Source organism: Cyprinodon tularosa, unplaced genomic scaffold (genome assembly GCF_016077235.1).
Source record: "Cyprinodon tularosa strain WSP-4 unplaced genomic scaffold, ASM1607723v1 ctg318, whole genome shotgun sequence".
In the NCBI taxonomy this organism is placed as follows: domain Eukaryota; kingdom Metazoa; phylum Chordata; class Actinopteri; order Cyprinodontiformes; family Cyprinodontidae; genus Cyprinodon; species Cyprinodon tularosa.
The window spans coordinates 1,127,693-1,149,990 of NW_024039028.1; the positions used below are offsets into that span (position 1 = coordinate 1,127,693).

At 38.0% G+C, this 22,298-nt stretch overlaps 1 protein-coding gene across 2 annotated transcripts in view; it reads left to right on the plus strand.

Annotated features, from left to right (window-relative positions):
• Nucleotides 1–22,298, plus strand: part of grin2bb (glutamate receptor, ionotropic, N-methyl D-aspartate 2B, genome duplicate b) — a 211,536-nt gene that overhangs the window by 168,586 nt on the left and 20,652 nt on the right. For both annotated transcript variants that reach the window (XM_038292852.1, XM_038292853.1), the window contains exons 11-14: nucleotides 736–861; nucleotides 3,387–3,616; nucleotides 6,366–6,526; nucleotides 14,152–14,339. In XM_038292852.1, the coding sequence (XP_038148780.1) occupies nucleotides 736–861; nucleotides 3,387–3,616; nucleotides 6,366–6,526; nucleotides 14,152–14,339 (705 nt within the window). The remainder of the gene's footprint in view (nucleotides 1–735; nucleotides 862–3,386; nucleotides 3,617–6,365; nucleotides 6,527–14,151; nucleotides 14,340–22,298) is intronic.

Genomic DNA, 22,298 nt, shown 5'->3' on the forward strand with positions numbered 1-22,298 from the left:
ATATGGGCTCCTATAAATGCAAATTGATTTGCAAGTATTTACCCAAAAATACATGGGGATCATAATAATAACATTCATCAGCAATTTCACTTTTAAAAAACACTTTCCCAATAAATAACAAACTGCTAAATAAGAAAACAATAGCAAAACTAAACCATGGAGTGCCTTTAGATAAAAAAAGAATAAGGAAATAATCTTAAGATGTTTTAAATTTAAATAGTGCAAAAATATAAAAATGATAGAATCTTTGTTCAAGAGTCAATTAAAGTGAGAAAGATGTAAAAGTCTAGCTTGCAATTAATTAAAATTTGTATTTGTAAAATTTGTAACAAATACCTTTCTGTTGAGCTCTAAACTGAGACTTTTATAAATATTTAGACCTTTCAAACATGTCTTTTTTTCTCTGTTGTGATGAAAATCATTCATATAATAAAGTGTAACACTGCAGAGTAGTTGTCAAAGTGTATTAACCTAACAGCCTTGTTTGCATTGTAAAGTCACTGAGCTGAATGCAAAGCAACCAGAAAACTGACGTACTTCCTTAAATACATGTTTTATATTCACACCTGAATCCCTCTCTTGTAGTCCTGCTTGTCCTTGTTTACATTTTCTTAAACGTGACCAGAGCAGAGTCTGAATACCAAAATAATACTGCTGTTGGAACCAGAGGGTTTGAAGATGTTTTAACATGCTCCCCATGTTTTTACCCCAATGCCTATTCTCCTCCTCCTTCAGAGCCCTTCAGCGCTGATGTCTGGGTCATGATGTTTGTGATGCTGCTGATCGTGTCGGCCGTGGCCGTCTTTGTGTTCGAGTACTTCAGCCCTGTGGGTTACAATCGCTGTCTGGCAGATGGACGAGGTGAGAGGACACACACACATTCAGAAACACACAGCCGCACGTCTGAGACTGTTTAATACATCCTGCAAAAAGGTGGCAATGAGTAACAATGTCAAGCAATCTAATGTGCTAAAATGAAAATGGAGCCAGCTTCTTTTTTTTTCTTTTTCTCCTTGAATGCACCATTCAGGAAGAGAACTTCAGGTGCTAAATTACTTTGACAATCTTGTCTGAATGAGAGCCACTGGAGTGCTGGGAGTTTCTGCGTGATGTCTTTGAGTGCTTATCTACATTGACAGTCACTTAAGCTCTTTCACTTATGAAGGGGATCATTGACGAGAGTCAGATAGGTGAGCTTAAGTATTCTTAGCCTCGCTGTGTGAACTAGAAATCACCTGTTCTGACATTAGAATGTCTATTTTATTATGCTGATCATTTGCATTACACCAGTGTTACACCACTGGATGGATTTAATTGACTTAATGGCAATGGATATGGAATGGACCATTCTGTGAAAATATGAGTCAATTTATTCGTCTACAAGAAAAATGTCCATTGGATCAAAGGTTTTTTTTAGCAGGTAGTTAGATTATATTTGCTCTTCAGATTACTGGTTTAGATACAAAGCATTTTCCAGGAAACCATCCATCCATCCATCCATCCATCCATCCATCCATCCATCCATCCATCCATCCATCCATCCTTCTATCCATCCATCCATCCATCCATCCATCCATCCATCCATCCATCCATCCATCCATCCATCCATCCATCCATCCATCCATCCATCCATCCATCCATCCAGTGGTTCACTGATGAATTAAAAACCACTGATTGGTGCCTACCTATCAAGGATGAAAAACCTCCTATGGAAGCCACAGAGTGACATTCTACTCTTTCTGAAAGGAGTTAAAACATCAATCTCTGTCACTCTTGTCAGTTCAGCTAAAATAAATGATAAACACTTAGAAAATTTTTCCAAAAAACAGGACGCTCCTGGGCTGTTAGGACTTCTGTGAAGAATAAGAACTGCAGATAACTGATAGCAAAGGCTAACAAACAAACTAGTCTGGTCTACACTGCCCTGTTTCTAACATATTGGCAAAATAAACTTTACTCTTATAATAAATGACCTTACCTGTCAGCAGAAAAGCTGTGTGTCTGTCTTAAAAGCCTGATCCACCTGGTAAAAGCTATGCAAATGTAAACTCGTTTTCTCCTGGTTTTACTTCTTGTTTGTTTTCTTACCTATCACGTGACAAATAGTTCATATGGTCTTCCATTGCTACAGAAAGTAGAAGGTAGAATGATCTAAAGCCGTTTTTACTTTTTTAAAACTCCTTTACCACCAGTATCGGTTTCAGATACAGTTAAGAGGTAAACACAGAGATGGCAAAAGTACTCACTTTCCGTACTTGAGTAAAAGTAGAGATACTTGTGTTAAAAAATACTCTGGTAAAAGTGGAAGTACTGATTAAACTTCTTTACTCAAGTAAAAGTAACAAAGTACAGGCTTGTAAATTTACTTAAAGTATAAAAGTAAAAGTAGAAACCACTTTTTTCATGCCTTTGCCTACATTTTAAATGGATGTCTGCCAATAGGACTAGATCTCCGTTGTGTTCATTTTCAATCATCTCGTCGTCCATACTACTATGCTAACGCCACCAAGCTGCAATGATTTGCCGCCAATGAATCTGTTGATTCATCTTGTAGTGGTGCGTCAAATGCAACGTAGATTCCCATCCAATTAGATTGAATTTGGTATTGATGACATGAAAAATAATAACGGTAACTCCATTGAAATGATTCAAAACTAAAGTAACGAGCCAATTTTTTTTTAAATGTAAGGAGTAGAAAGTACAGATATTTGTGTAAAAATGTAAGGAGTAGAAGTAAAAAGTCGCCATAAAAATAAGTAGTAAAGTAAAATAAAAATATCAGAAAAATCTACTTGAGTACAGTAACAAAGTATTTGTACTTAGTTACTTCCAATCTCTGGGTATACACTAATAAGGTGTTCCCTTCTGGCTACGCTGACAAAAAATGGCAATGCAAGAGGACGTCTCCCATTGGGTGCACCGCCCCCTGTGTGTTTATAAGCTCCTAATTCTAAACTATGAGAAGGCTTTCATTTCTGATGTGGATTGTTGTTTCAAAAAGCTGAATCTGTTACACACTGTTCTTATAAAAATGGCCTGAAGAACACCAGAGAAGTCTGGGACTGTAAGTCATGGTGAAGAGCATTTTGACATGACAGACTTGTTGAATCATTGTTGTCTCCTCTGTACTTCTGCTCCAGCTGTAGCATAATTACAGCCTGTTGTGAGTCCATCTGCTGCTTTGCCCCTCTCACTTCCTCATCTGTGATGCCACATACCTCCTGTAGGTAGTGTTTGCTTCCTGACACCTTGTCACACAGCTATAGAGGCAGGTGGAGCAGAGGGAGTGTGTAAAGAAGGCTGTCACCGACAATGCCTGATCAGAGGGAAATAAAACACAACGATTCCCACTGCACCCCTCCCCTCCTGTCATTCTGTTCCTCCAGAGCCTGGAGGTCCCTCCTTCACCATCGGCAAGGCCATCTGGCTGCTGTGGGGCCTGGTTTTCAACAACTCTGTTCCTGTGCAGAATCCTAAAGGCACCACCAGTAAGATCATGGTGTCAGTGTGGGCCTTCTTCGCTGTCATCTTTCTGGCCTCCTACACTGCCAACCTGGCAGCCTTCATGATCCAGGAGGAGTATGTGGACCAGGTGTCGGGCCTGTCAGACAAAAAGGTGAGGGTTAAAGGTGAGGTTAGGGAAGCTTTTTGTATTACCATTTATGTAACCCTAAGCACTAATAGGCTAGTATAAGAGGTTCAGAGATTTAGTACATAGTACCACGTATAACTTGTAAAAAAGAAAACCTGGATTTTTTTTCTATACATCTTTATCTTTATTGTAGCATAAGTAGCTGTGTTTTAGCAATATGATTTTGTTTTTAGCTGACTGTCTTAGAAAAAAATTAATTTTACTGTCCAAACCAAACAGTTATTGCCAAAATAACCTAAACACAACCTGTGTTACTACAGGAAGGAAGGAAGGAAGGAAGGAAGGAAGGAAGGAAGGAAGGAAGGAAGGAAGGAAGGAAGGAAGGAAGGAAGGAAGGAATTAATTTTGTTTTAAATTGTTCTTTGGTAATTATATATCGATATAGGCGCTAATCACCCTGTTTCACTCTGTGTCGGATTGATACCAAAATTCATGGCATTGCTCATCTTTAAAGGGACACTATGCAACATTTTTCAGTTAATTAATGTGTTCCATAACGTTATGGATGACTAAATGAGTCATTTCAGGTTGAACAAAGGTATTCTCGGCCGCCCTGGTGGTCTGTGGGGGAAATACTGCACTTGCAACTGCAGGAGCACCGACCCGCACCCACAGGCTCAGAAGTCTCGTGAGAGTCAGTCTTGCTTTACGGCGAGAACTGCTACACCCCCCAGTTAAAAGCATTCTCGTTGCTAGCACAGTGGCAATCTTTGTGCAGTTATGCTACGTTCACGCAGCAAAAGCAGCAAAATCGCATCTGCTGCTTCATTTTTGCTGCTTGTACCAGTTAGTTCTGACGCGCGGCTGAAGCAGCTTTGCTGCTCTGGCTGCAAAAGTGTGTCTGAGGCGCATTGGGCGGAGCTTCACTATCCTTTCTCTGCCTTGCAGCTATATTTGCTGTGATCAGTGGGAATAAAGTAGTTTTAATATGTTTTTAAGTGAGAAAATACACCTGAAAACGTAATCAGTGCCGTCAGTTCATCCAGATTATTATCCTGCCTTCAATATTTTTTCTGTCGGAGCCGCTCAGACCCCCACATACCAGGGATGCGCCGACAGTATGGATCCCTTCATCAGCAGCGGTTCACCGCGGCAGCTGGTAGGTGTTTTTCATCTAAATAATCCAAACTGCATATTCTGCCGGCAGATTTCTGCCTTTTAAGTTAATTTAGGCGTCAATAAACTGTTTAAGAGCAGTGATCATGAGCGCTGTGTCTCTCTCCCTGCGTTAAACGCACCCGACGCGCTGCTGCAGCCGCTCAGACGTGCTGCGCCTGCAGCTCAAAACGCGCTGCGGGACCTTTGCATGTAAACTCGCTGCTTCTGTCGTGCCAGCTACATCCAGTGTGAACGCAGCGTTAGTCATTCGCTGCTAAGCTCAAAACAACCGCGCCTGGCTTGACGGAGAAACCAGGAGAACAGCTGAGCATATTTACGACAGTGCACTTTTACTTTCGCCCTCTGGAGGGAGCCACACTGGAAAATCAACACCGGTTGCATAGTGTACCTTTAAAGAAAAGATTGTTTTGTGGAATCAAATTTTTTTTTGCCTTGCTGTTCACACTTCCAAATATATGCGACTCGTATGCAATCTCCTATGTGAACTGCATTCATAAAGCTTAAGTGTCACGCATGCACAGCAGGACGCAATGACGCAAAAAAAAAATTGGATTTGAGTCAATTCAGTCTGCTGTGTGAGTGAAGCCTTAGAAATAGAGCAGCCTGCTTAAATTGAATTAAAAAAAAAAGCCTAAAGATATGTTTTTAAAAGAGACAAATTGGTCCAAAATATGTAAGAGGATTAGAACAACAGCACAAGTTAGAAATTTCTAAAAGCAGCTGGAAACTACATTTTATAGTGCAGGGAGGACATTACATTGATGTGTTTGTTTCGTTTCGTACCTGTTAACTAAAATTCATAGTAGAGTTTTAAGGTGAAACAATCAAACATATTGATTTTAGTGTCATGGTCTGAAACTATTTCGCTCCAGGACCTAAACATAAATCCTTCTGCAGAAAATCCTGTAGGGTAAATAAATAATTCAATCAATAGATAAATATAGAATGTCCAGCCGTCAGTTTGTGACGATAAAATCTTGGATGTTTGAGTTATGCTGCAGTCATAACTGTTGCAGCTCATACCTTATGATGTGCCTTTATTTATAAGATTATTTTAGATTAATTTTAAGCAGTGCTTGTCTCTTTAAAGACAAATAATAATTTTTGTTTCTCTATTATGGGTAACCGCTCCATGCTGGTTATTTAAGAAAAGATTTAGTTATTGAACTAGAACGAAAATGACAACAAAATCTGCAACCTTTAAGTGTGTTAAACATCTTTCGTATTATTTTGATATGGTCATGATCAATCCCAAAATCTGAGAGTGAGCTAGAGTAATTTCGTTGCCTAAAACTTGAGCTTAACTTGAGCTTCAGGGGCCCATTTGGTGCATTTGATTTTCCCAACTGATCCACAAAGACGTCAAGTTGCACCAAGAAATTTCACTTTATCTCTCGATTGTCCTTTTTTCAGACGTATGAAGGACTGAGTCCAATCCATTTCTCTGCTTGCATCGTTTCTAATGTTCCCTGGTGTGCAGCTTGTGCTCAGATTATCTATTTCTTATTACTGATACTCTAGGCTCTATCCTTTTCCTATCTGTGCTCTAGCAGCTACAAGCTCATCCTGACAGGTTTTCCTCTCCTTCCCACAGTTCCAGAAGCCGAACGAGTTCTCGCCACCTTTCCGGTTTGGTACGGTGCCCAACGGGAGCACGGAGCGCAACATCCGCAACAACTACAGAGACATGCACGCCTACATGACCAGCTTCCACCAGAAGAATGTAGATGAGGCCCTGTACAGCCTGAAGACTGGGTGAGGAAGGGACAACGAGATGGGAGGGGGGAGGGGGGTGCAGCGAGACAGATGGGGGATGCAGGGAAGGAGGGAGTTGAAAGGGTGTCAGCATAAATAAAGACACAGTGTTAAAGATCTGGAATGTTGAGCAGTGATGCAAAACAAAGAAAATCTGATGAAATGATGAAAAGCATGTGGGGGGGGGGTTAGAGGAAGAATATTGGGAAGTGCGAAGCTGCAGCCAGCGGGGATGCGCATCGGCCTCACGCTGGCATCCACAACAGCAGTGGAGCTTGTGTTTGCTTTATATCGAAATCTTTGTCACTCTTTCTCTGCCTGTCTTCAAATATTTTCATCAAGCTGAAGAAATTGGGAGGCAAAGCTGTGATGTTTCACTGCTGTTGAATGGCCACAGAGGCCTGAGGTGCCCTGAGGCGCATTAGATGGTTGCAGGAGAAGCAACAGACTCTTGTGTCAATCTGTCAACTGACTCTGGGTCAATATGTAGAAGAGGCACAATTTCCCTGAAATATATTGCACTTTATAGACTGGGCAAAGGGATCTTGGCTCTTTGTGCAGCAGGATTAAAGAATTATTAGAGTTTAACAGCAGGAAAAAAGAATAAAAGACTTCTGTTTTTGAGATTTCTTTGTACAGTGTTTTTTTTTATAAATTAAAATAAAACTCAGTGTGTTCTATTGGGATTTTAATGGGATAGATAATCTCATAATAGGTTTGAAGTGGAAGAAAATGAAGCCAATTTTTCAAATAGTTTTAGAAGGAAAATGAACTTGTATTAAGAACCCTTAAAGTTAACAATTTAAGGAAATTACTTTAAAATGTTATCAGAGCTGTGAGTCTTTTGGGGTATATCTCTTCTAACTTTCTCTGTAAGAGTAATAACATTCTTTTTCCAGTCCTGCCACAGGGTCTCAGCATGATTTAGGTCTGGACTGGGTCAGCCTTATTGTGCAGTCAAGCCAAATGCAATATAAGCTTCTAGTTTTTATGCAAAGTTGATGGTGAACCCGGGTCTCTGGGAGTCAAAAAGGCCCTGCAGCCACTTTCTTCCATGTGGCATAGCAAAAGATTTCAAGCATCTGACAAATGCCAGAAGTGGGAGATGCAGAGTTTGGAAGTTTTGTAGCTGGACGTGGAGTATCAACCTATCCAAAAAGCTGATTTGTGAGCTGGCTGTTAGACAGTCACTGCATCCATGCCATGATGCCCGCTGCAGAACTGTCAGCATAAAACTATAAAACATTTACATGAATAGAAATAAAGGGATTATACTCCAATACTTAGTAGAAGGAGAAATTAGCATGCTATGATCATTAGTGCTCCACTAAAAAGTTTTTTTCATAACTTTTTATTATTACTCTATTAATACCTCCATTAACCTAAAATGGCAAAACGTACTCACAAAAAATAGATGATTTTAAATTCTGATACTTGCAGTTTTTAACCACTTGCCCAGTAAGTGACTATATCGATCCTGGCAGTTTTCAAGTTATAAGCAGCGATAACTGGGAATTTTCAGTGCTTCTTACACACTTCTTTCTCACAATGGAGAAATTCACCCTCTGCATTTAACCCATCCCCTTAGGCAGCGTCTAGGGAGCAGTGTGGGATTAAGGGTCTTGCTCAGAGACCCAGAGTGGCAGTTTGTGGGAGTGGAGCTTGAACTCAGAACCTCAGGATTCGAAGCTCTATGCCCTAACCACTATGCCACCACTCCCCCTTCATTTTGGCCACAGCTACGCTGACAAAGCCAAGCCTGCCATAAACGGTTGCCACCAGGGCCTCTGACCACCATGACTGATTAAAATATTTTGTTACACCACTGGCTGAAATAAAAATGGCTTTTTGTGGTCATTGTCCTATTCCAAGTAAAGGCCGGTTTGTGCTTGATGTGCTGGTGAAGTCCTTGTAGCCAAATTTGTTTTAATACCCACACGCATTCGCAAAGCGTCTGCACAGCCTGATTCTCTGCATCGTATAGGTAGAAAAATGTGTAACTAACCAGACAGAGTTAAGAAGCTAAAGCTCCTACTGGCCAGTGTATATAAAAATCTAGAGACATCTTATGATTTGCTCCATAAATATAACCACGATAAACAGTACATGGCCCTCTAAAGTCAGCCGCAATATTAGTAGCATTGAAGGACGCATATTACAGCATTCTGTATTTTTCTCTCATGGTTTCAGTTTGTATTTCTAACAATCCCATCAGCTCTTTCCAGTTTTTCCAAATCCACACAGCACGATGCTGCCACCAGTTTAGGGAAATATGCAATGTTAGTTTTTCATGTTGCCTAACTGAAGATGTCCCTTTTTACCATGTTTACCTCCAGATAATACCTGCAGCTCCGCCAAACTTACCATAGTGTAATGGCTCAGAAAGTAGGATCCAGAATTCAGGCAAGACAGACAGTGGAATACTTAAAAAGCATTTATTCCGATAAAGACGTAACGGATCTTCAGTGGCGGCGGCTGTAGTGGTTAGGGCATCTGAGATAGGAACATCTATCATAGAGAAACAAATGTTAGTGACTGCGATAATCTGATGGAGGATGATTATGAACGCATGAGTCACTAACCTGGTTTGATAGTTCATTCCATGAAGAGAGAACAAGGACGATTCCAGGCGGTCAGCTGAAAAGACGCAGCAGACGCAGCCTGCAGAGAGTTCCAGATGCGGAAGTCTAGAAGGCTGCAGAGCTGACAGAAGATCAGAGATGAGCTGATGAAGGAAGGCAGGATAATCCTAACGGCAAGAGGCAGAACCAGGTTCAGTCCACAGAAGAATCCAACAAGAGTCAAAAGACAGGCCAGGCAAACAGATCAGACAGCTGCAGGCAGGCTCAAAGGTCCAAATACAGAAACGGATCAGGATCAGGCAATCAGAACATAATGGAGACGCTAAAAAACTCTCAACACCAAAGGCTCAAGAATAATGTGGGACTGATGGCTGGGACCAAAGAGCTTAAATAGAAGCAGGAGCAGGTGGATCATATATGCAGTAACGAGGAACAGAGCAGGGCTAGACAGGTGAATGAAATGAGCAATTAAGTCAGCCATCAGCGCCAAAATTATAACATATAGGTCTCTTGGTGTGGATGGATTATTTTGGCACACAGCTCATGTGTCATACCCTCTTACTTGAGGGTGTAAACGATGGCCTTATGGACAGCAGTCAGGTCGGCAGTCTTACCCATGATTGGATTTTGAGTGATGAACCAGGTTGGGAGTATTAAAGGTCTCAGGAATCTTTTGCAGTGTTTAGAGTTAATTTGTTGATTCAGATGGTTAGGTGCATAGCTCCTTTAGAGACCTTTTTCATGATATGCTAATTTTTTGAGATAGGAATTTTGAGTTTTCATGAGCTGTATGCCAAAATCATCTGTATTAAGACAATAAAAGACCTGGTTTATTTCTGTTAGTGTGCAATGAATCTAAAATATATTAATTTTCAAGTTTTATCATCACATTATGAAAAATAATGAACTTCATCACAATATTCTAATATTTTGAGAAGGATCTGTATTTCCATATTCAGATAATTTTCACAAAGCTCTGTGAGATGTTTAAAGTTAGCAATATAGTTTTATACCTTAATTGCTTCAGACTACCTATAAAAACCTTATTTTCTGAAGTGTCTGCTGTGGATCTTGGTCGTCATTAAAGGAATAGTACACCCAAACCAGATGAAAGTGCGCATTCAGCGTCTGCTCTGCCGATAATGCAAGCGTAGAAGAAGAAATGTGCTGTTTACCTGTGCGAAGAAAGAAACAACGAAAGAAAAATGTCTGAGGACTTCAGTGTTGAGGAAGAGCATGAGTTCTTTGCCGAGCTGAATGCGCACTTTCGTCTGGTTTGGTCTGCCGCGGTTTCCGTAGACTCGTGAACGCGCTTTTAGGAAATCCTATACACTACTGTTTATGCTCTAAAAACATTCTAAATGACTTCGTTTCGAGTAAATTATGGCCGCTACCCACTCAGGACACTTGGAATACATTGGACGAGCAGCATGGAGGAATATTGACACGTTTTTTGTGGACTTTTATGGACCTTTCTGCCTCGGGGGGCCATATACCTCCATTATTTGAATGTCAGCAGACAGCAAGAAGCCTCCCAGATCTCCAGATGCATTTGAGATATCAAAAAAGTACTCCAGAGTGTTGTTCAGCATGGGGGTGAGTAGAAAATGAAGGCTAATCATGTTTTGGGTGTACTATTCCTTTAAGTCCCCCAATAACAACCAAATTGAACACTGGTTGCTGGGAGTAACCTAGTGAATTTTAAATGAAATTTTAAATGATCTTTAATTTTAAACTATTGAATGACTGAATACTTTAAAATTTCATTAGTTGTAAGAAATCCTCATAATCAATGATAGAATTCTTCTCACTACACCATAAGAGGGATAGATCAACTAATTGTGTTAATCTATTACATGATATCCCAATAAAATACACTAAAGTTTAAAGCATTACAAAACGTGAGAAGTTAGGGACATCAATTATTTTTTCAGAAGACTGGATGTGAGTGAGTGTTCTTAGTGGAGAGCTGTGGATTTTAACTACATGAAACTGATCACCATGACAGTATCTTTACCAACACCATGACAACAGAGCAGCTTGAAATAGACAAAAAGAAAAAGAAAGACATGAACAACGTCAATCAAAAAGTAAAACTTTAGTGAATTAATCACACGGAGTGTTATTTTTCATGTTTTGTGCTGTAAAGTATATTTACATTCAATATTTGGTAATCATCAGCGCAGCATGGCAGGGATCTATGTCACCCTATAGCTCTGCTGAGGTTTTCAGGTGCTGCTTTAACCTCTTACACCCTCAGGGGGTATAAATAAATTTCTGCCTGACAAAAACACACAAAAGTAAATCACTTATAGCCTCACAGCTATTAGATTTAAGAAGAAACTTTTGGTACCTCTGTAAAGGTAAGATGTCATAGAATGGTTTTCTGGTGTCAGCACCATTGTAGCTTTGACCCTGCCTGAAATATTAGGGACAAAATACAAAATATTTTGCAGTTTTTTGAAGCTCGCCAAAATTTTCTTTGAAATAAACATTGCAAAACACTACCAAAATATTATTTATAGCACAAAAAAGTAGTACAGACTTTTTAAGTAAGACTGACTTAATGAAACTAGCTTCTACATGAAGCTTGTGAGCAAAAGAAGGCATGATGTACTGCAGTGTTTCACTGTGGACCAACAGCTGCAGGTGACTTGGCTTCTTGAACCATCAGTAAGTTTGGAAACTTCACACTTTACATCAAGCATTGAATTAGTTTTGCTTCACAGTCCTCTTAATGCTGTTTTATGTACAACTTTTCTTACAACACTTTTTCCTTCCACTAAACTTTCCATCCTTGTTCTTGAAAACATTTGACTTTTGAGCTGTTGTGGCCTACCCTGCTTGTAAAGGTGTGCTGGGTAAATATCAAATCAGCAATCTTCTGTGGGATTGTTTAGAACATATAACAGTATAGCATGACTGAATTAAAATATCTTATTTGGGGCTGAAATGTATAAACCGAAATTATAAAAACTTCTTAATTTGTCCATGCTGTCTTCCCTTCCCAAGCAAATCATTTGACAAGATACTGCACATTTGTTGAAATGGTGCTTTAGGGTCTAAACCAACTGTTTGGTGCCCTCTTTAGGTTAGAAAGCCCTACTGCTTCTGATTTTTGCTGTTGGCTCAGCCGTGGATGTGACATCACCAAGAAGCCCGGGGAGTTCCTTTCTGTAGACTCGCTCCTCCCACAAACAATGATTCACTTACAGTTCCAATATATATATATGTTTTTATAGTCCACATTAAAACCCAAGACTGTGTCTTTAACTGGTACGGCTCAGGGCTGCCGGTCTACTCCAAAGAAACTTCATCTCTTCCCCCTATTTCCTCTGTTTTCTGATGTAGACCGTGGAGACAATCAATCACTCTGTAGCAAAAGTATCATCACTGTGATTCCTCTGCTCACCATGTTTGTGTTGCTGTTGCCAGTTTAGTGCACACATGTTCTGATGTCCTCTGAGTTAAACTTTTCTGGCAGCAATTTTCAAATATTATATGTGGGTCCCAGTAAGTTTCTGGAGGGAAGTGAATTGTACTTTAAATAGATAACACTGATGGTGGCAAGCTGCATTGTAGCCACAGCTGCCCTGGGGCTCACTGACAGAAGTTAGGCTGCCGTACACTGGCGCCGCCAGTCCCTCCAACTACCATCAGTAGGCAGTGATGGTGAAGTGTCTTACCCAGGGACATAATGACACTGAAAACAACTGCTGGGGCCTGTTACCCTACTATATGGTAAGGTTTTTCTTGTCTCCAAACAACTACAGAATTATCAGATTTTTGTTTGATCCAGAATATTTTCAAAGTATTTTGTTGTTTTTCTTCCAGAAAACTATTCTTATTTAGGAAACTCACATTAGAGAGGAAGCCCTTAGGGATGAGGCACTCAGGGAAGGTGTCAGATAATGCAAACCAGAAGGAAAGGGAGCTGGGGATATACAGACATACAGACAGGGCTCGATGTTAACCATCGCCCGATCTCCCAAGATCGGGCGATGGTTAACATCATCAAGTAGTTTTTTTCATTGTTGGGAGAGTACAAATTTCATTGCATTTGCCCGCCGGGCAAGTGCAATGCTCGCAAAAAAAGATTATTTATCACTCAAAATTACTTTAAAATCACCGACATTCAATGAAAATGACCCAGAAGCGTTGCCGGTGCCATTTTTGTTGTTTTGTACAGATTCTGATTTAAAAAAGCCGGGTGATTTTCCACCAGATGGCGTGATTTTTGTCCACTTAGCGGTAATTTTGATGTAGTTACCAAAACGACAAACGGCTGCATTTATTTTGTCAGGGAAAATTAATCCTGAGTCAGTTAAAAGTCATGATTCTCTAGAAAAGTCACATTATATTAATAGTATTATCTTGTATAAACATACCATGACTCTAAAATAAGTTATTCATTTGTGACACTGACTTCCGTCTTGTGATTTATCTTAAGTTTTTAACCTGTCAAGTTTTTTTTAGATTTTTGACATTACAATTTATATTTTTCCAAGCACACAACAGTTTAAAGCAAAGTTTAGTTTGAAAAGAATGTGCAGGAAGGATTGAAAAGCATGTTAACACGGTTATGTAGGCTGAAGTTCATTATCTGACGCATGCATATACACACCAGGAACCTGGAAACTTAAAAAATACTGAATTACAAAAAACATTTAAAAAACAAACATGTTTCTTTGATATATATACAAAAATGAATATTAGGAACTATATTTATCAAACATTATACTGGGCAAGTAAAAATTGTTTCTGGCCAAATGAAATGTGAAAGTCACTTGCCCATAGGGCAGGTGGTAAAAATCCTTAACGTCAACCCCTGACAGATATTAGTCATAATTGGGTAACTTCTACAACTAGCTGGCATCTAATTTGCTTCAATGTAACTCTTGATACTGTAGGCATCAATGCATATGTTGGTATGTATGTAGGCTAATATGCATCAGCCTGAGTGGGAATTGGAGAGGTAGTCTACTAGTGTTTAACTATAGCATGAGTGGTTCAGCTGTACTAGCACATATTTATGGTCTACAGGAAATTGGATGCATTCATCTACGACGCTGCAGTGCTGAACTACATGGCTGGCAGGGATGAGGGCTGTAAGCTGGTAACCATCGGGAGTGGCAAAGTGTTCGCCTCCACTGGCTACGGCATCGCCATCCAGAAGGACTCTGGCTGGAAACGTGCTGTGGATTTGGCTATCCTGATGCTGTTTGGAGATGGTAAGGTTGGACAGTTTTGGTAACACACGAGTAAAGACCAATAACGCTCCACCGAGGTCTAGAAACACCCCTTATTTTTTTACATTTTACTCTCTATAAGGTTGAGTGTTTTGTATTCTTCAGTTGTGGTCTCAAAGTCCATAGAAATGTTTGTGTTTGGTACTTTAAGTTTACATATTTTCAGTCAAGTACCTTAACATGTTCAAGGTTTATTAATTTGTAGCCAGATTTTGAGCTGTGAATCATTCTGACACACAGAAGCTTAGCAACAAGCCACTCTAAACAGATAAAAATATGTGTCCAATTCGTTATGAAAATCATGTAAAATGTACCAAACATCATGACAGCCAGAAAAAATACAGTTCTAATAAGATGACTCTAAAGAGCTATTACCCTAAACCTTTTTATACAGTAGATGATCCAATAAATATGGCGTAGCATTAGGGTAATACTGAGTCATTTTATTGGTATTATGAGGTTAAAATGATGAGACAGTAAAGTAATTTTAATAATAAGAGGAAAGCTTTGATAGAGTGAGCTAAGCTCACCCAAACTGAAGCAACACTTTTTATCTCATGGGGAAGGCTGTCTTTTCTCCAGACAGTTACATTAAGACTACTTTTTCAATCTTGCAATATTACGACATTATTCTTTAAAAAACCTCTATGCTCGTAATTCTAGGACATTATTGTAATGTCCTAATAAACCTACTTCTGACTTTTGTCAATTAATATGTATATATCTTAGTGTGGCCCTAATACTGTAATCTGTTGTAAATTAAATTCTGGTGTGCTGATTTTTATTTTCTTTGTTCCTGAAAACTACTCCAGATATTTTCATTAGCTGTTTTCATTTTATTTTTGTTATTTAGTCTGCAATGAATTATTTTCCTCTCTACTTATTTAAGAAAATCCTTCCTAACTCTAACTCTTTCATTCTGTTTATTTATATAGTGGCAATTAATAACATATATAATCTCAAAGCACTTTATAAAGACAATTAAACCAGATTATAGAGTCAGCTGGTTGCACAATGTTCTGTCATGGTCAGTTAAAAGGGCTGGACTGAAAATGAGAGAAAACTGTGGCTGGTTTCTTATCTATTGGTTTCTTAATGCTTCAGCCTATTCATTTAAAACAACATTTTTTTTAGATTTCTTATCTGGCTTGATACTTATCAGTAGGGTTGTGTCATAAGGACATGAAAATATACCACAAAGAAGCCTTTCATATCAGTTTATATCCATAATTATTATCAATTTTTCTCTTATTTGAAATAAAGACCAGGGGGGAAAAGGCCGACATTAAATTGTAACCCTAAACCTATTAAATGTTTCCTGTAGACAGAGGTTAGCCTACCTTACTTATCTTGGCAGTGACTTCGAGAGGCAACATTTTTTCTTCCCCTGCAGAAGGCGGTGAGGTTCTGGGTCAGTGTTTAATGAAATTGAAAAAACTTTCAGTTGACGTACTTCTGTCAGTATTGATCATTCTTTTATTGCCCACGCTAATTCTAATGGCATTTTTTTCAGCAGCCTTCCCGCTGTGAGCAGTGATTAATTACTAATGTTAGACGTAGAGCTGATGTCTCTCTGTGTGTGACGGAACAGTTTCTGTAACCTGGGATATTAGTGTTATTTTAAACGGTAACAAATTATTACGGCTCCAGGTTTTAATGATTAGGATTATTAGTTTGCTTCCTGTTAACAGCCGTATGCAAGCAGAAAGCAGATCCTTATCTCTGAGATTTGACTAATTCCTTCATTATTTACAAATCCAACATGTTCAAGAAGCACAGAAGAGTCAAACTGATCTCTTCAGAAAACTTGGAGGGTGGAATAGAAATAAAGCTCCTGTCACACCTTGACGATTTAGCCAGCATATGCCCTGAAGTATTAAAAAAAATCTAGCAAAAACGCTGACATATGTTGTATAATTGATGGGTATGTGAAGTACTCTGAAGCACAGCAACATACGGCAAGTATGCCGAGAAATTTTGAAGATGCACATTGCTGTCCCCCTCAGGACACTGACTTGTGACATTTCATGGGCATTACTCTGCCGTCTGTTATGCATAAGTTAGGCATTGAACATTAGTTCTGGACTCGTTATGAATAATCTGCATACGCCCAAAATCGAAAAAAATACGTACTTAGAAAGTCCAGCGTAGAACATATTGGGACGTCAGGCATACGCTGGCTAAATCTTCAAGGTGATATATCTGAAGTTGAAACACAATAAGTTTGAAGATCCATGTGTTGTAGCATAGAGCTGCTTGATCCTCTGTTTTCAACAATGATTATTTTTGAGTGTATAGAGTTTAGAACCACATAAGGAAACTTCAAAGGGTAAAAGGGCAGCTCTAAATGTTTGGAATAATAGGACCGAAGGACAAACTGTTGATGGATAACTCCTGAGCCGGGCTGTTTCTGATCAGTGAGCATTTAACAGTGATGTAACAGCAGACCTCTTTTTATTGTAGGTGTAAAAGCTATAATGTAGACTAACTGTGAATATTTAGCAGCTCATGAAACTGTTTGAGAAAATGTTTTTGACAGACATAAAAAATTGATTAAATTAGCCAGAAGGAGCAATCGTAGGAGAAACCCTTGTTGTGCGTATGTTTCTATACATTGTTGCTCTGCTGATTGAAAGTCAGTGTCATAAAGATTTCAGAAACAGCCTGCATATGTTGGCAGGATAGCATGGGAAATAAATCAGTAGGGGATACGGGAAGCAGATACTTATCTGGTTTATGCTGCAGCATCTCAACAGAGAAGTTGGACTGAATTTTTCAGGGAAGTAATTTGCTCCTTCCTTTGTTATCAGTTTCTGTCAGCGTTTTAACTATTACTCCACCAGTTTGATCACTCTCACATTTTCTTCTCACTAGTTAGAAAACTGGGTTCCTACAGTCTGGAAAAATCTTAAAAAGTAGAGAATTTTATTCACACTGAGAAGTAGCAGATTGGTGATTTTATGATATGAAAGTTTAGTTTGTGTGTGTATACCTACATAAATATATGTGAAAGGGAATGAATAGATGTTAGATTTTTTTCCCCACCACAGCCGCAACGAGTAAGATCTTTTGGAGAAAGGTGGACCTTGACTGGTGTGTATTGAACAGATTAATTTACTTTAAAGTAGACATTAAACTGTTGGTGCATTTTTTTCTTCCTTGTATAAGATCATATAAATAGAAATATATATTTGAAAAATATGTATTGATCTAAAAATGTCAGAATCTTTAAGCTTTTAGAGCAGACAATATTTTCACAGACCGGGGGGGTAAATACGATCAAGTAAAATGATATGACTGTCATAAAATGAAATACAAACAGCAAAAAAATAAAACTCACCATTATGTTGAATTAGTGGGAGCCCTGAGCTTGTTTCTCTGAAACAAGCCGGTCGCATCTAGGCGTAAGGCGAGACAATGACACACGAAGTGTGCTCCTGATGTTCAGTCTGCTCCGTAGCTTTGTTTTGGTTGCTGTAACCGCAGAAAATCCAGCTTCCCAAAAATATGATGTTATAGATAGGATGAGTCTTGAACTGAATTAACCTGTGTCAAGAGGCACAGATGCACCGACTGATGTAATTGGGAGAGAATACCGCAATTCTTTCTATTTTTCAAAATAAAACATGACTCAGACTCTGATCGTCTATAAATTATATATATATATATATATATACACACACTTTTTTCTGTGCGGACCGGTACCAAATGATCGACGGACTGGTACCGGTCCGCGGCCCGGTGGTTGGGGACCGCTGCTTTAGAGTAAAGGTGCAGAAGATAGACTTGGTCCTGACCAAAGTAAAATACTCCCCCATGTTATGTCATCCGGGTCATAGTCATTCCATGAGATAAGGATACACAAGGCTGTAATATAAAATGAGAAGACATTGAAGTGACAAGATGGCTAACTTTCCTATTTATACCAATTGATTTGTTAATGTTCCTACTAACACAATCAACCTGCTCCAACTTTCATCAATGATACTTTGTAAGAGATACCTATGGTAACTTAGCAGATTCAATTTTGATCAGAGTTAAATCTTTATCATGCGACTTTCTGACTCTAAAAATAATCAGTCATTTTTTTTTTAACATTCAAAGATAACATATTTAACTTTAACCATACAGCATAGTAATAATGTAATAAAGATTGAGTGTAGAGCTAGCGGTTTGTCCTCTGCAAACATAATTGATGAAAGCACTTTTGTAACATTAGGCAAGTCATTTTTATCAATAGGGAATAACAGTGGTCCAAGAATGGTCCCCTGTGGAACTCCACATTGTAAATTAGCTCTGCTTGAAAAGTAACCCCTAATGGAAATAAACTTAGATCTATTGGAAATGTAATTTGATAAACCTTTTTAAGAGACATTTCTGAAACCATTTCTGTATAATTAAGCTAACAAAATCTCATGATTTACCATATCAAATGCTTTTGAAAAGTCTAAGAGCAGAAGTAAGCAGCAGTTAACTACCAACTGGAAGGATTTTTGCAAGAACCATATCGGTCAAGGTAAAGAATTACATTAGAGTCTATACAAAAACAATTTCGCTTATGAAGAGTTTTTTCTTTATTAAAAGAAAAAAGAAATTTAAAAGCATGGTAGATATGGGTCTAGGGTTGGTAAAAAAAAAATAATAATAATAGTAAACAAATAAAGTGGGGTGGATTATCAGCTTTGTATAGAGGAAGAACTTTTACTTCTTCCGGCAGACACGCCTTTTACAGACAACTGTAAAATGACAAATTTAAGACATTAAATAATTTTCAGAATATTATAACCTCACTCTTTGAATATATAAATACTTTTAGGTTTACAGTGTTTTATTTTATTTTATTTTTTTGCTTTTTGTTTGTATTTTTATGGTTTTTTTTCCCCCATTTCTCTTCTTATATATTTAATAAATTCAGTTCAGTTTAAGTTCAGTTCAATGATATGATAAGATGAATACGATTTAATTGATTAAATGTATATTGGAGGAGCCGTCCTATGTGCTCATCCCCGTTTTCACTTACAGGTGGTGAGTCTGACACAGTGAAAAAATTGCAAGTCTTTTTTTGGAAAGTAAGCTTGTATGAGCGATGCAAACAGCAACTTTTAAACAGAGCATGCGCGAGGAGAAAAGGGCTCGTGCACGCTCTTGCATGCGTTTAATAGGTGTTCCCTCTCGGGAGCAGGTAAAGGGTTTTGCATGTGCATTATTTTTTTAACACTAGAACTCCCAAGGCAGTCTTTTTGACGGTTCTGAGATTTTGAAGTGAAATAATTTAATTTAGATTAATCTTTAATAAATTTTCAACTTTAAACCTGTGTAGTAAAGCAGTCTTATTTATATCACTGATTAATTTTTAATACAAATTTAGACTACGAATGTTAATAGCATATAATAAAGCCTTTAAAAATATATATTAGACCTGTTATAAGGTCTAGATATCCACAATGTGTTTATATGACACACTAAAACTGTTAAGATAAAGGATAATAAACCCTTTTTATTAATATTTTGATTAGTCATCTTGGATTATCAGCTGTAGGTATTTTACTGTAAACTGTAAGGTCTGCATCCCATCACTTCCATTGTTAGTTACCTTTACAGATTTCCCATTCATCCATACGGCCATATGGCTACCTTTCATCTGACCATATTTCTATTCTTTTTTTCTATGCTTTACCTCCTCCCTTTTCTTGACATTTTTAATCTAATTCCCATGATCAATGTAGACATCTCCCAATTATTCATCAAAAAGCAAAATAACTAGATGTTTAAGTTAGAAAAAGTATGGAAATAAAAAAAATCAAAGGTCAGTGGATATTTTTCATTTTATTGCCTCAGTTATTTCAGGAAGACAGTGCAGGGATTGCAGCAGTAGGCTGTTTAGACAGCCAGGGCATTTAGCTCTGTATAAATTATTACCTCCACGTCTCTCATATGTTATAGTGTTGATGCTAACAGTAGAACATATTATGCGAATATTTATATATGTAGCTGGTTGAGCATCTGATTTATCAACCATTAGCATGCATTGACTTTAAAATGGTGATTAACGGTTATGACACATTGTAGGGAATGAGACAGCACCTGGTTGGCTTGTGTTTATGTCTTATTGAACAGAGCTCAGGAGCATTCTTAGGCCACTAGTATCTATTTCATAGAAATGTTTGGCTGATTATTAGCCTGTATAAATTATGATCAGGTAAATTAAACAGTTTTTTTCTTCAAATAGCTGTTTAATACTTTGAATCCCGTATGTCACAGACTAATACTTTCTATATCCAAGAGTAATAAATATTATTTTTCATTTATATATTTGCACCTTTTTAAGGGTTATATAAAATTTGCTCTAAATTAAATCAAACTTACAATATATTCAGTAGCTAGTTAGTTGTTGTGCTTAATCCTGAAATGAAACAGCTTCAAATAAGACAGTTTCTTTTAAGCTGTTTGTTAGCAGTGAGTCGTAGAGATGACTCTGCTTCAAAAGAAAAAAACAAATTAATTCTTTCCTGCATTCATTAAACCGCTTTAAATGTGACACACCTTTGAAATGCAGCGTCATCTGTGGATCTTAAAGTGCATATTCCTTCAGATTACACAAGCTGAGTTTTCAAGCAGTCATTTTACTTTTCCAGGTCCTTTGAAATGTACTCTGAACGTCACAATAAATAAATTAATGTGTCTCAAAAAACGAGTAAAGGTCAGTTTGTGTAATAAATACATGGTTAATTTAATGAATATTTAATTTTAAAAGTTTATTTACTGCAAGTAATTAAATTAAAAGAGGAAAGTCGTACATAATATATACTCATGATTATCAGTGAGGATATATAATATGCAGAGCCTTTATAAGCTGAATCTAGAGTGTTTTAAAGATGCCTATGTAAATTCTCAGTCATCCGGGTCACAGCAACCACAAACAGGCTTTAATTGGAAGGCAACAGGACTTTTGCTTCTGCAACCTTTCTGGGAATATCCTCATTTATGACATGAGGTTATCCGGTCATAGCAACCATCAAAACAAGCTTAAGAATGTCTCCTCTCCTTCCAACTTAAGTGCTCTAAAGGAAAGTTAAGAGAAACAAAAAAAAAAAAAAAAAATGCCTGAAAGAACTGGAATTACAGCATCCTCGAAGATATTGTAATGAAAAGCCCATTTAAGAGTCTGGGGAGGATTCAAAAGGTACAAAACCTGAGCTGAGTTAAAGCTTCAACAATTTTATTTATCTTTATTTATTTACGAAACATTACATTTTAAATCACCTTTCAGTTTTGTTGATATCAAAGGTTTATACAAGTCCATTTCGTAAAAGGGAATCCCCAGAATCGGAATGCTTATGGACATGGACCACAGATAAAATATACTTCAAACAACCAAATGCAGTCACATAAAAAGCAGAATCACAAAGAAAGCAGAAATTACAACAATAACCACAACATCAAACAAAAAACAAAGCAACAGACAGGAAAGAACTGTGACAGAAAAGCCTCTGATAAAAGGGCTGCAACTGTCTATTTCTTGTGTCAAGCCACTTATAGATCAGTATCATCTTACAGAGACTAAGGAGAAAAATTACTGGTTAAAATTCATCCTTTTGAATAAAAGCAAAGGTTGCATCTATTTTGTAAATAATCACCCCAGAGTCAGTTGAAGGAGTAGAGAGGCAGAGAGTCCAGTTGCTCCAATTCCAGTTTTCATTTCTGCGATGATTTAGGGAGCCACATCATCTGCTGCCTTTGGATGATGTCTTTTATCAAATCTAAAGTCAGCTCATTTGTACTACCTGGAAATCCTAGAGCACTTCATGATTTTTTTAGAAAAAACAGTTTCAGCCGATGATTGAATATCGTTGTGTATTTTGAAGACCTCTGTAACAGCAGGTGTGTGTTTAACAAAGGCAAACCCAAGAGGTAAAGACATGAGAAATTACTTGTTGGGAG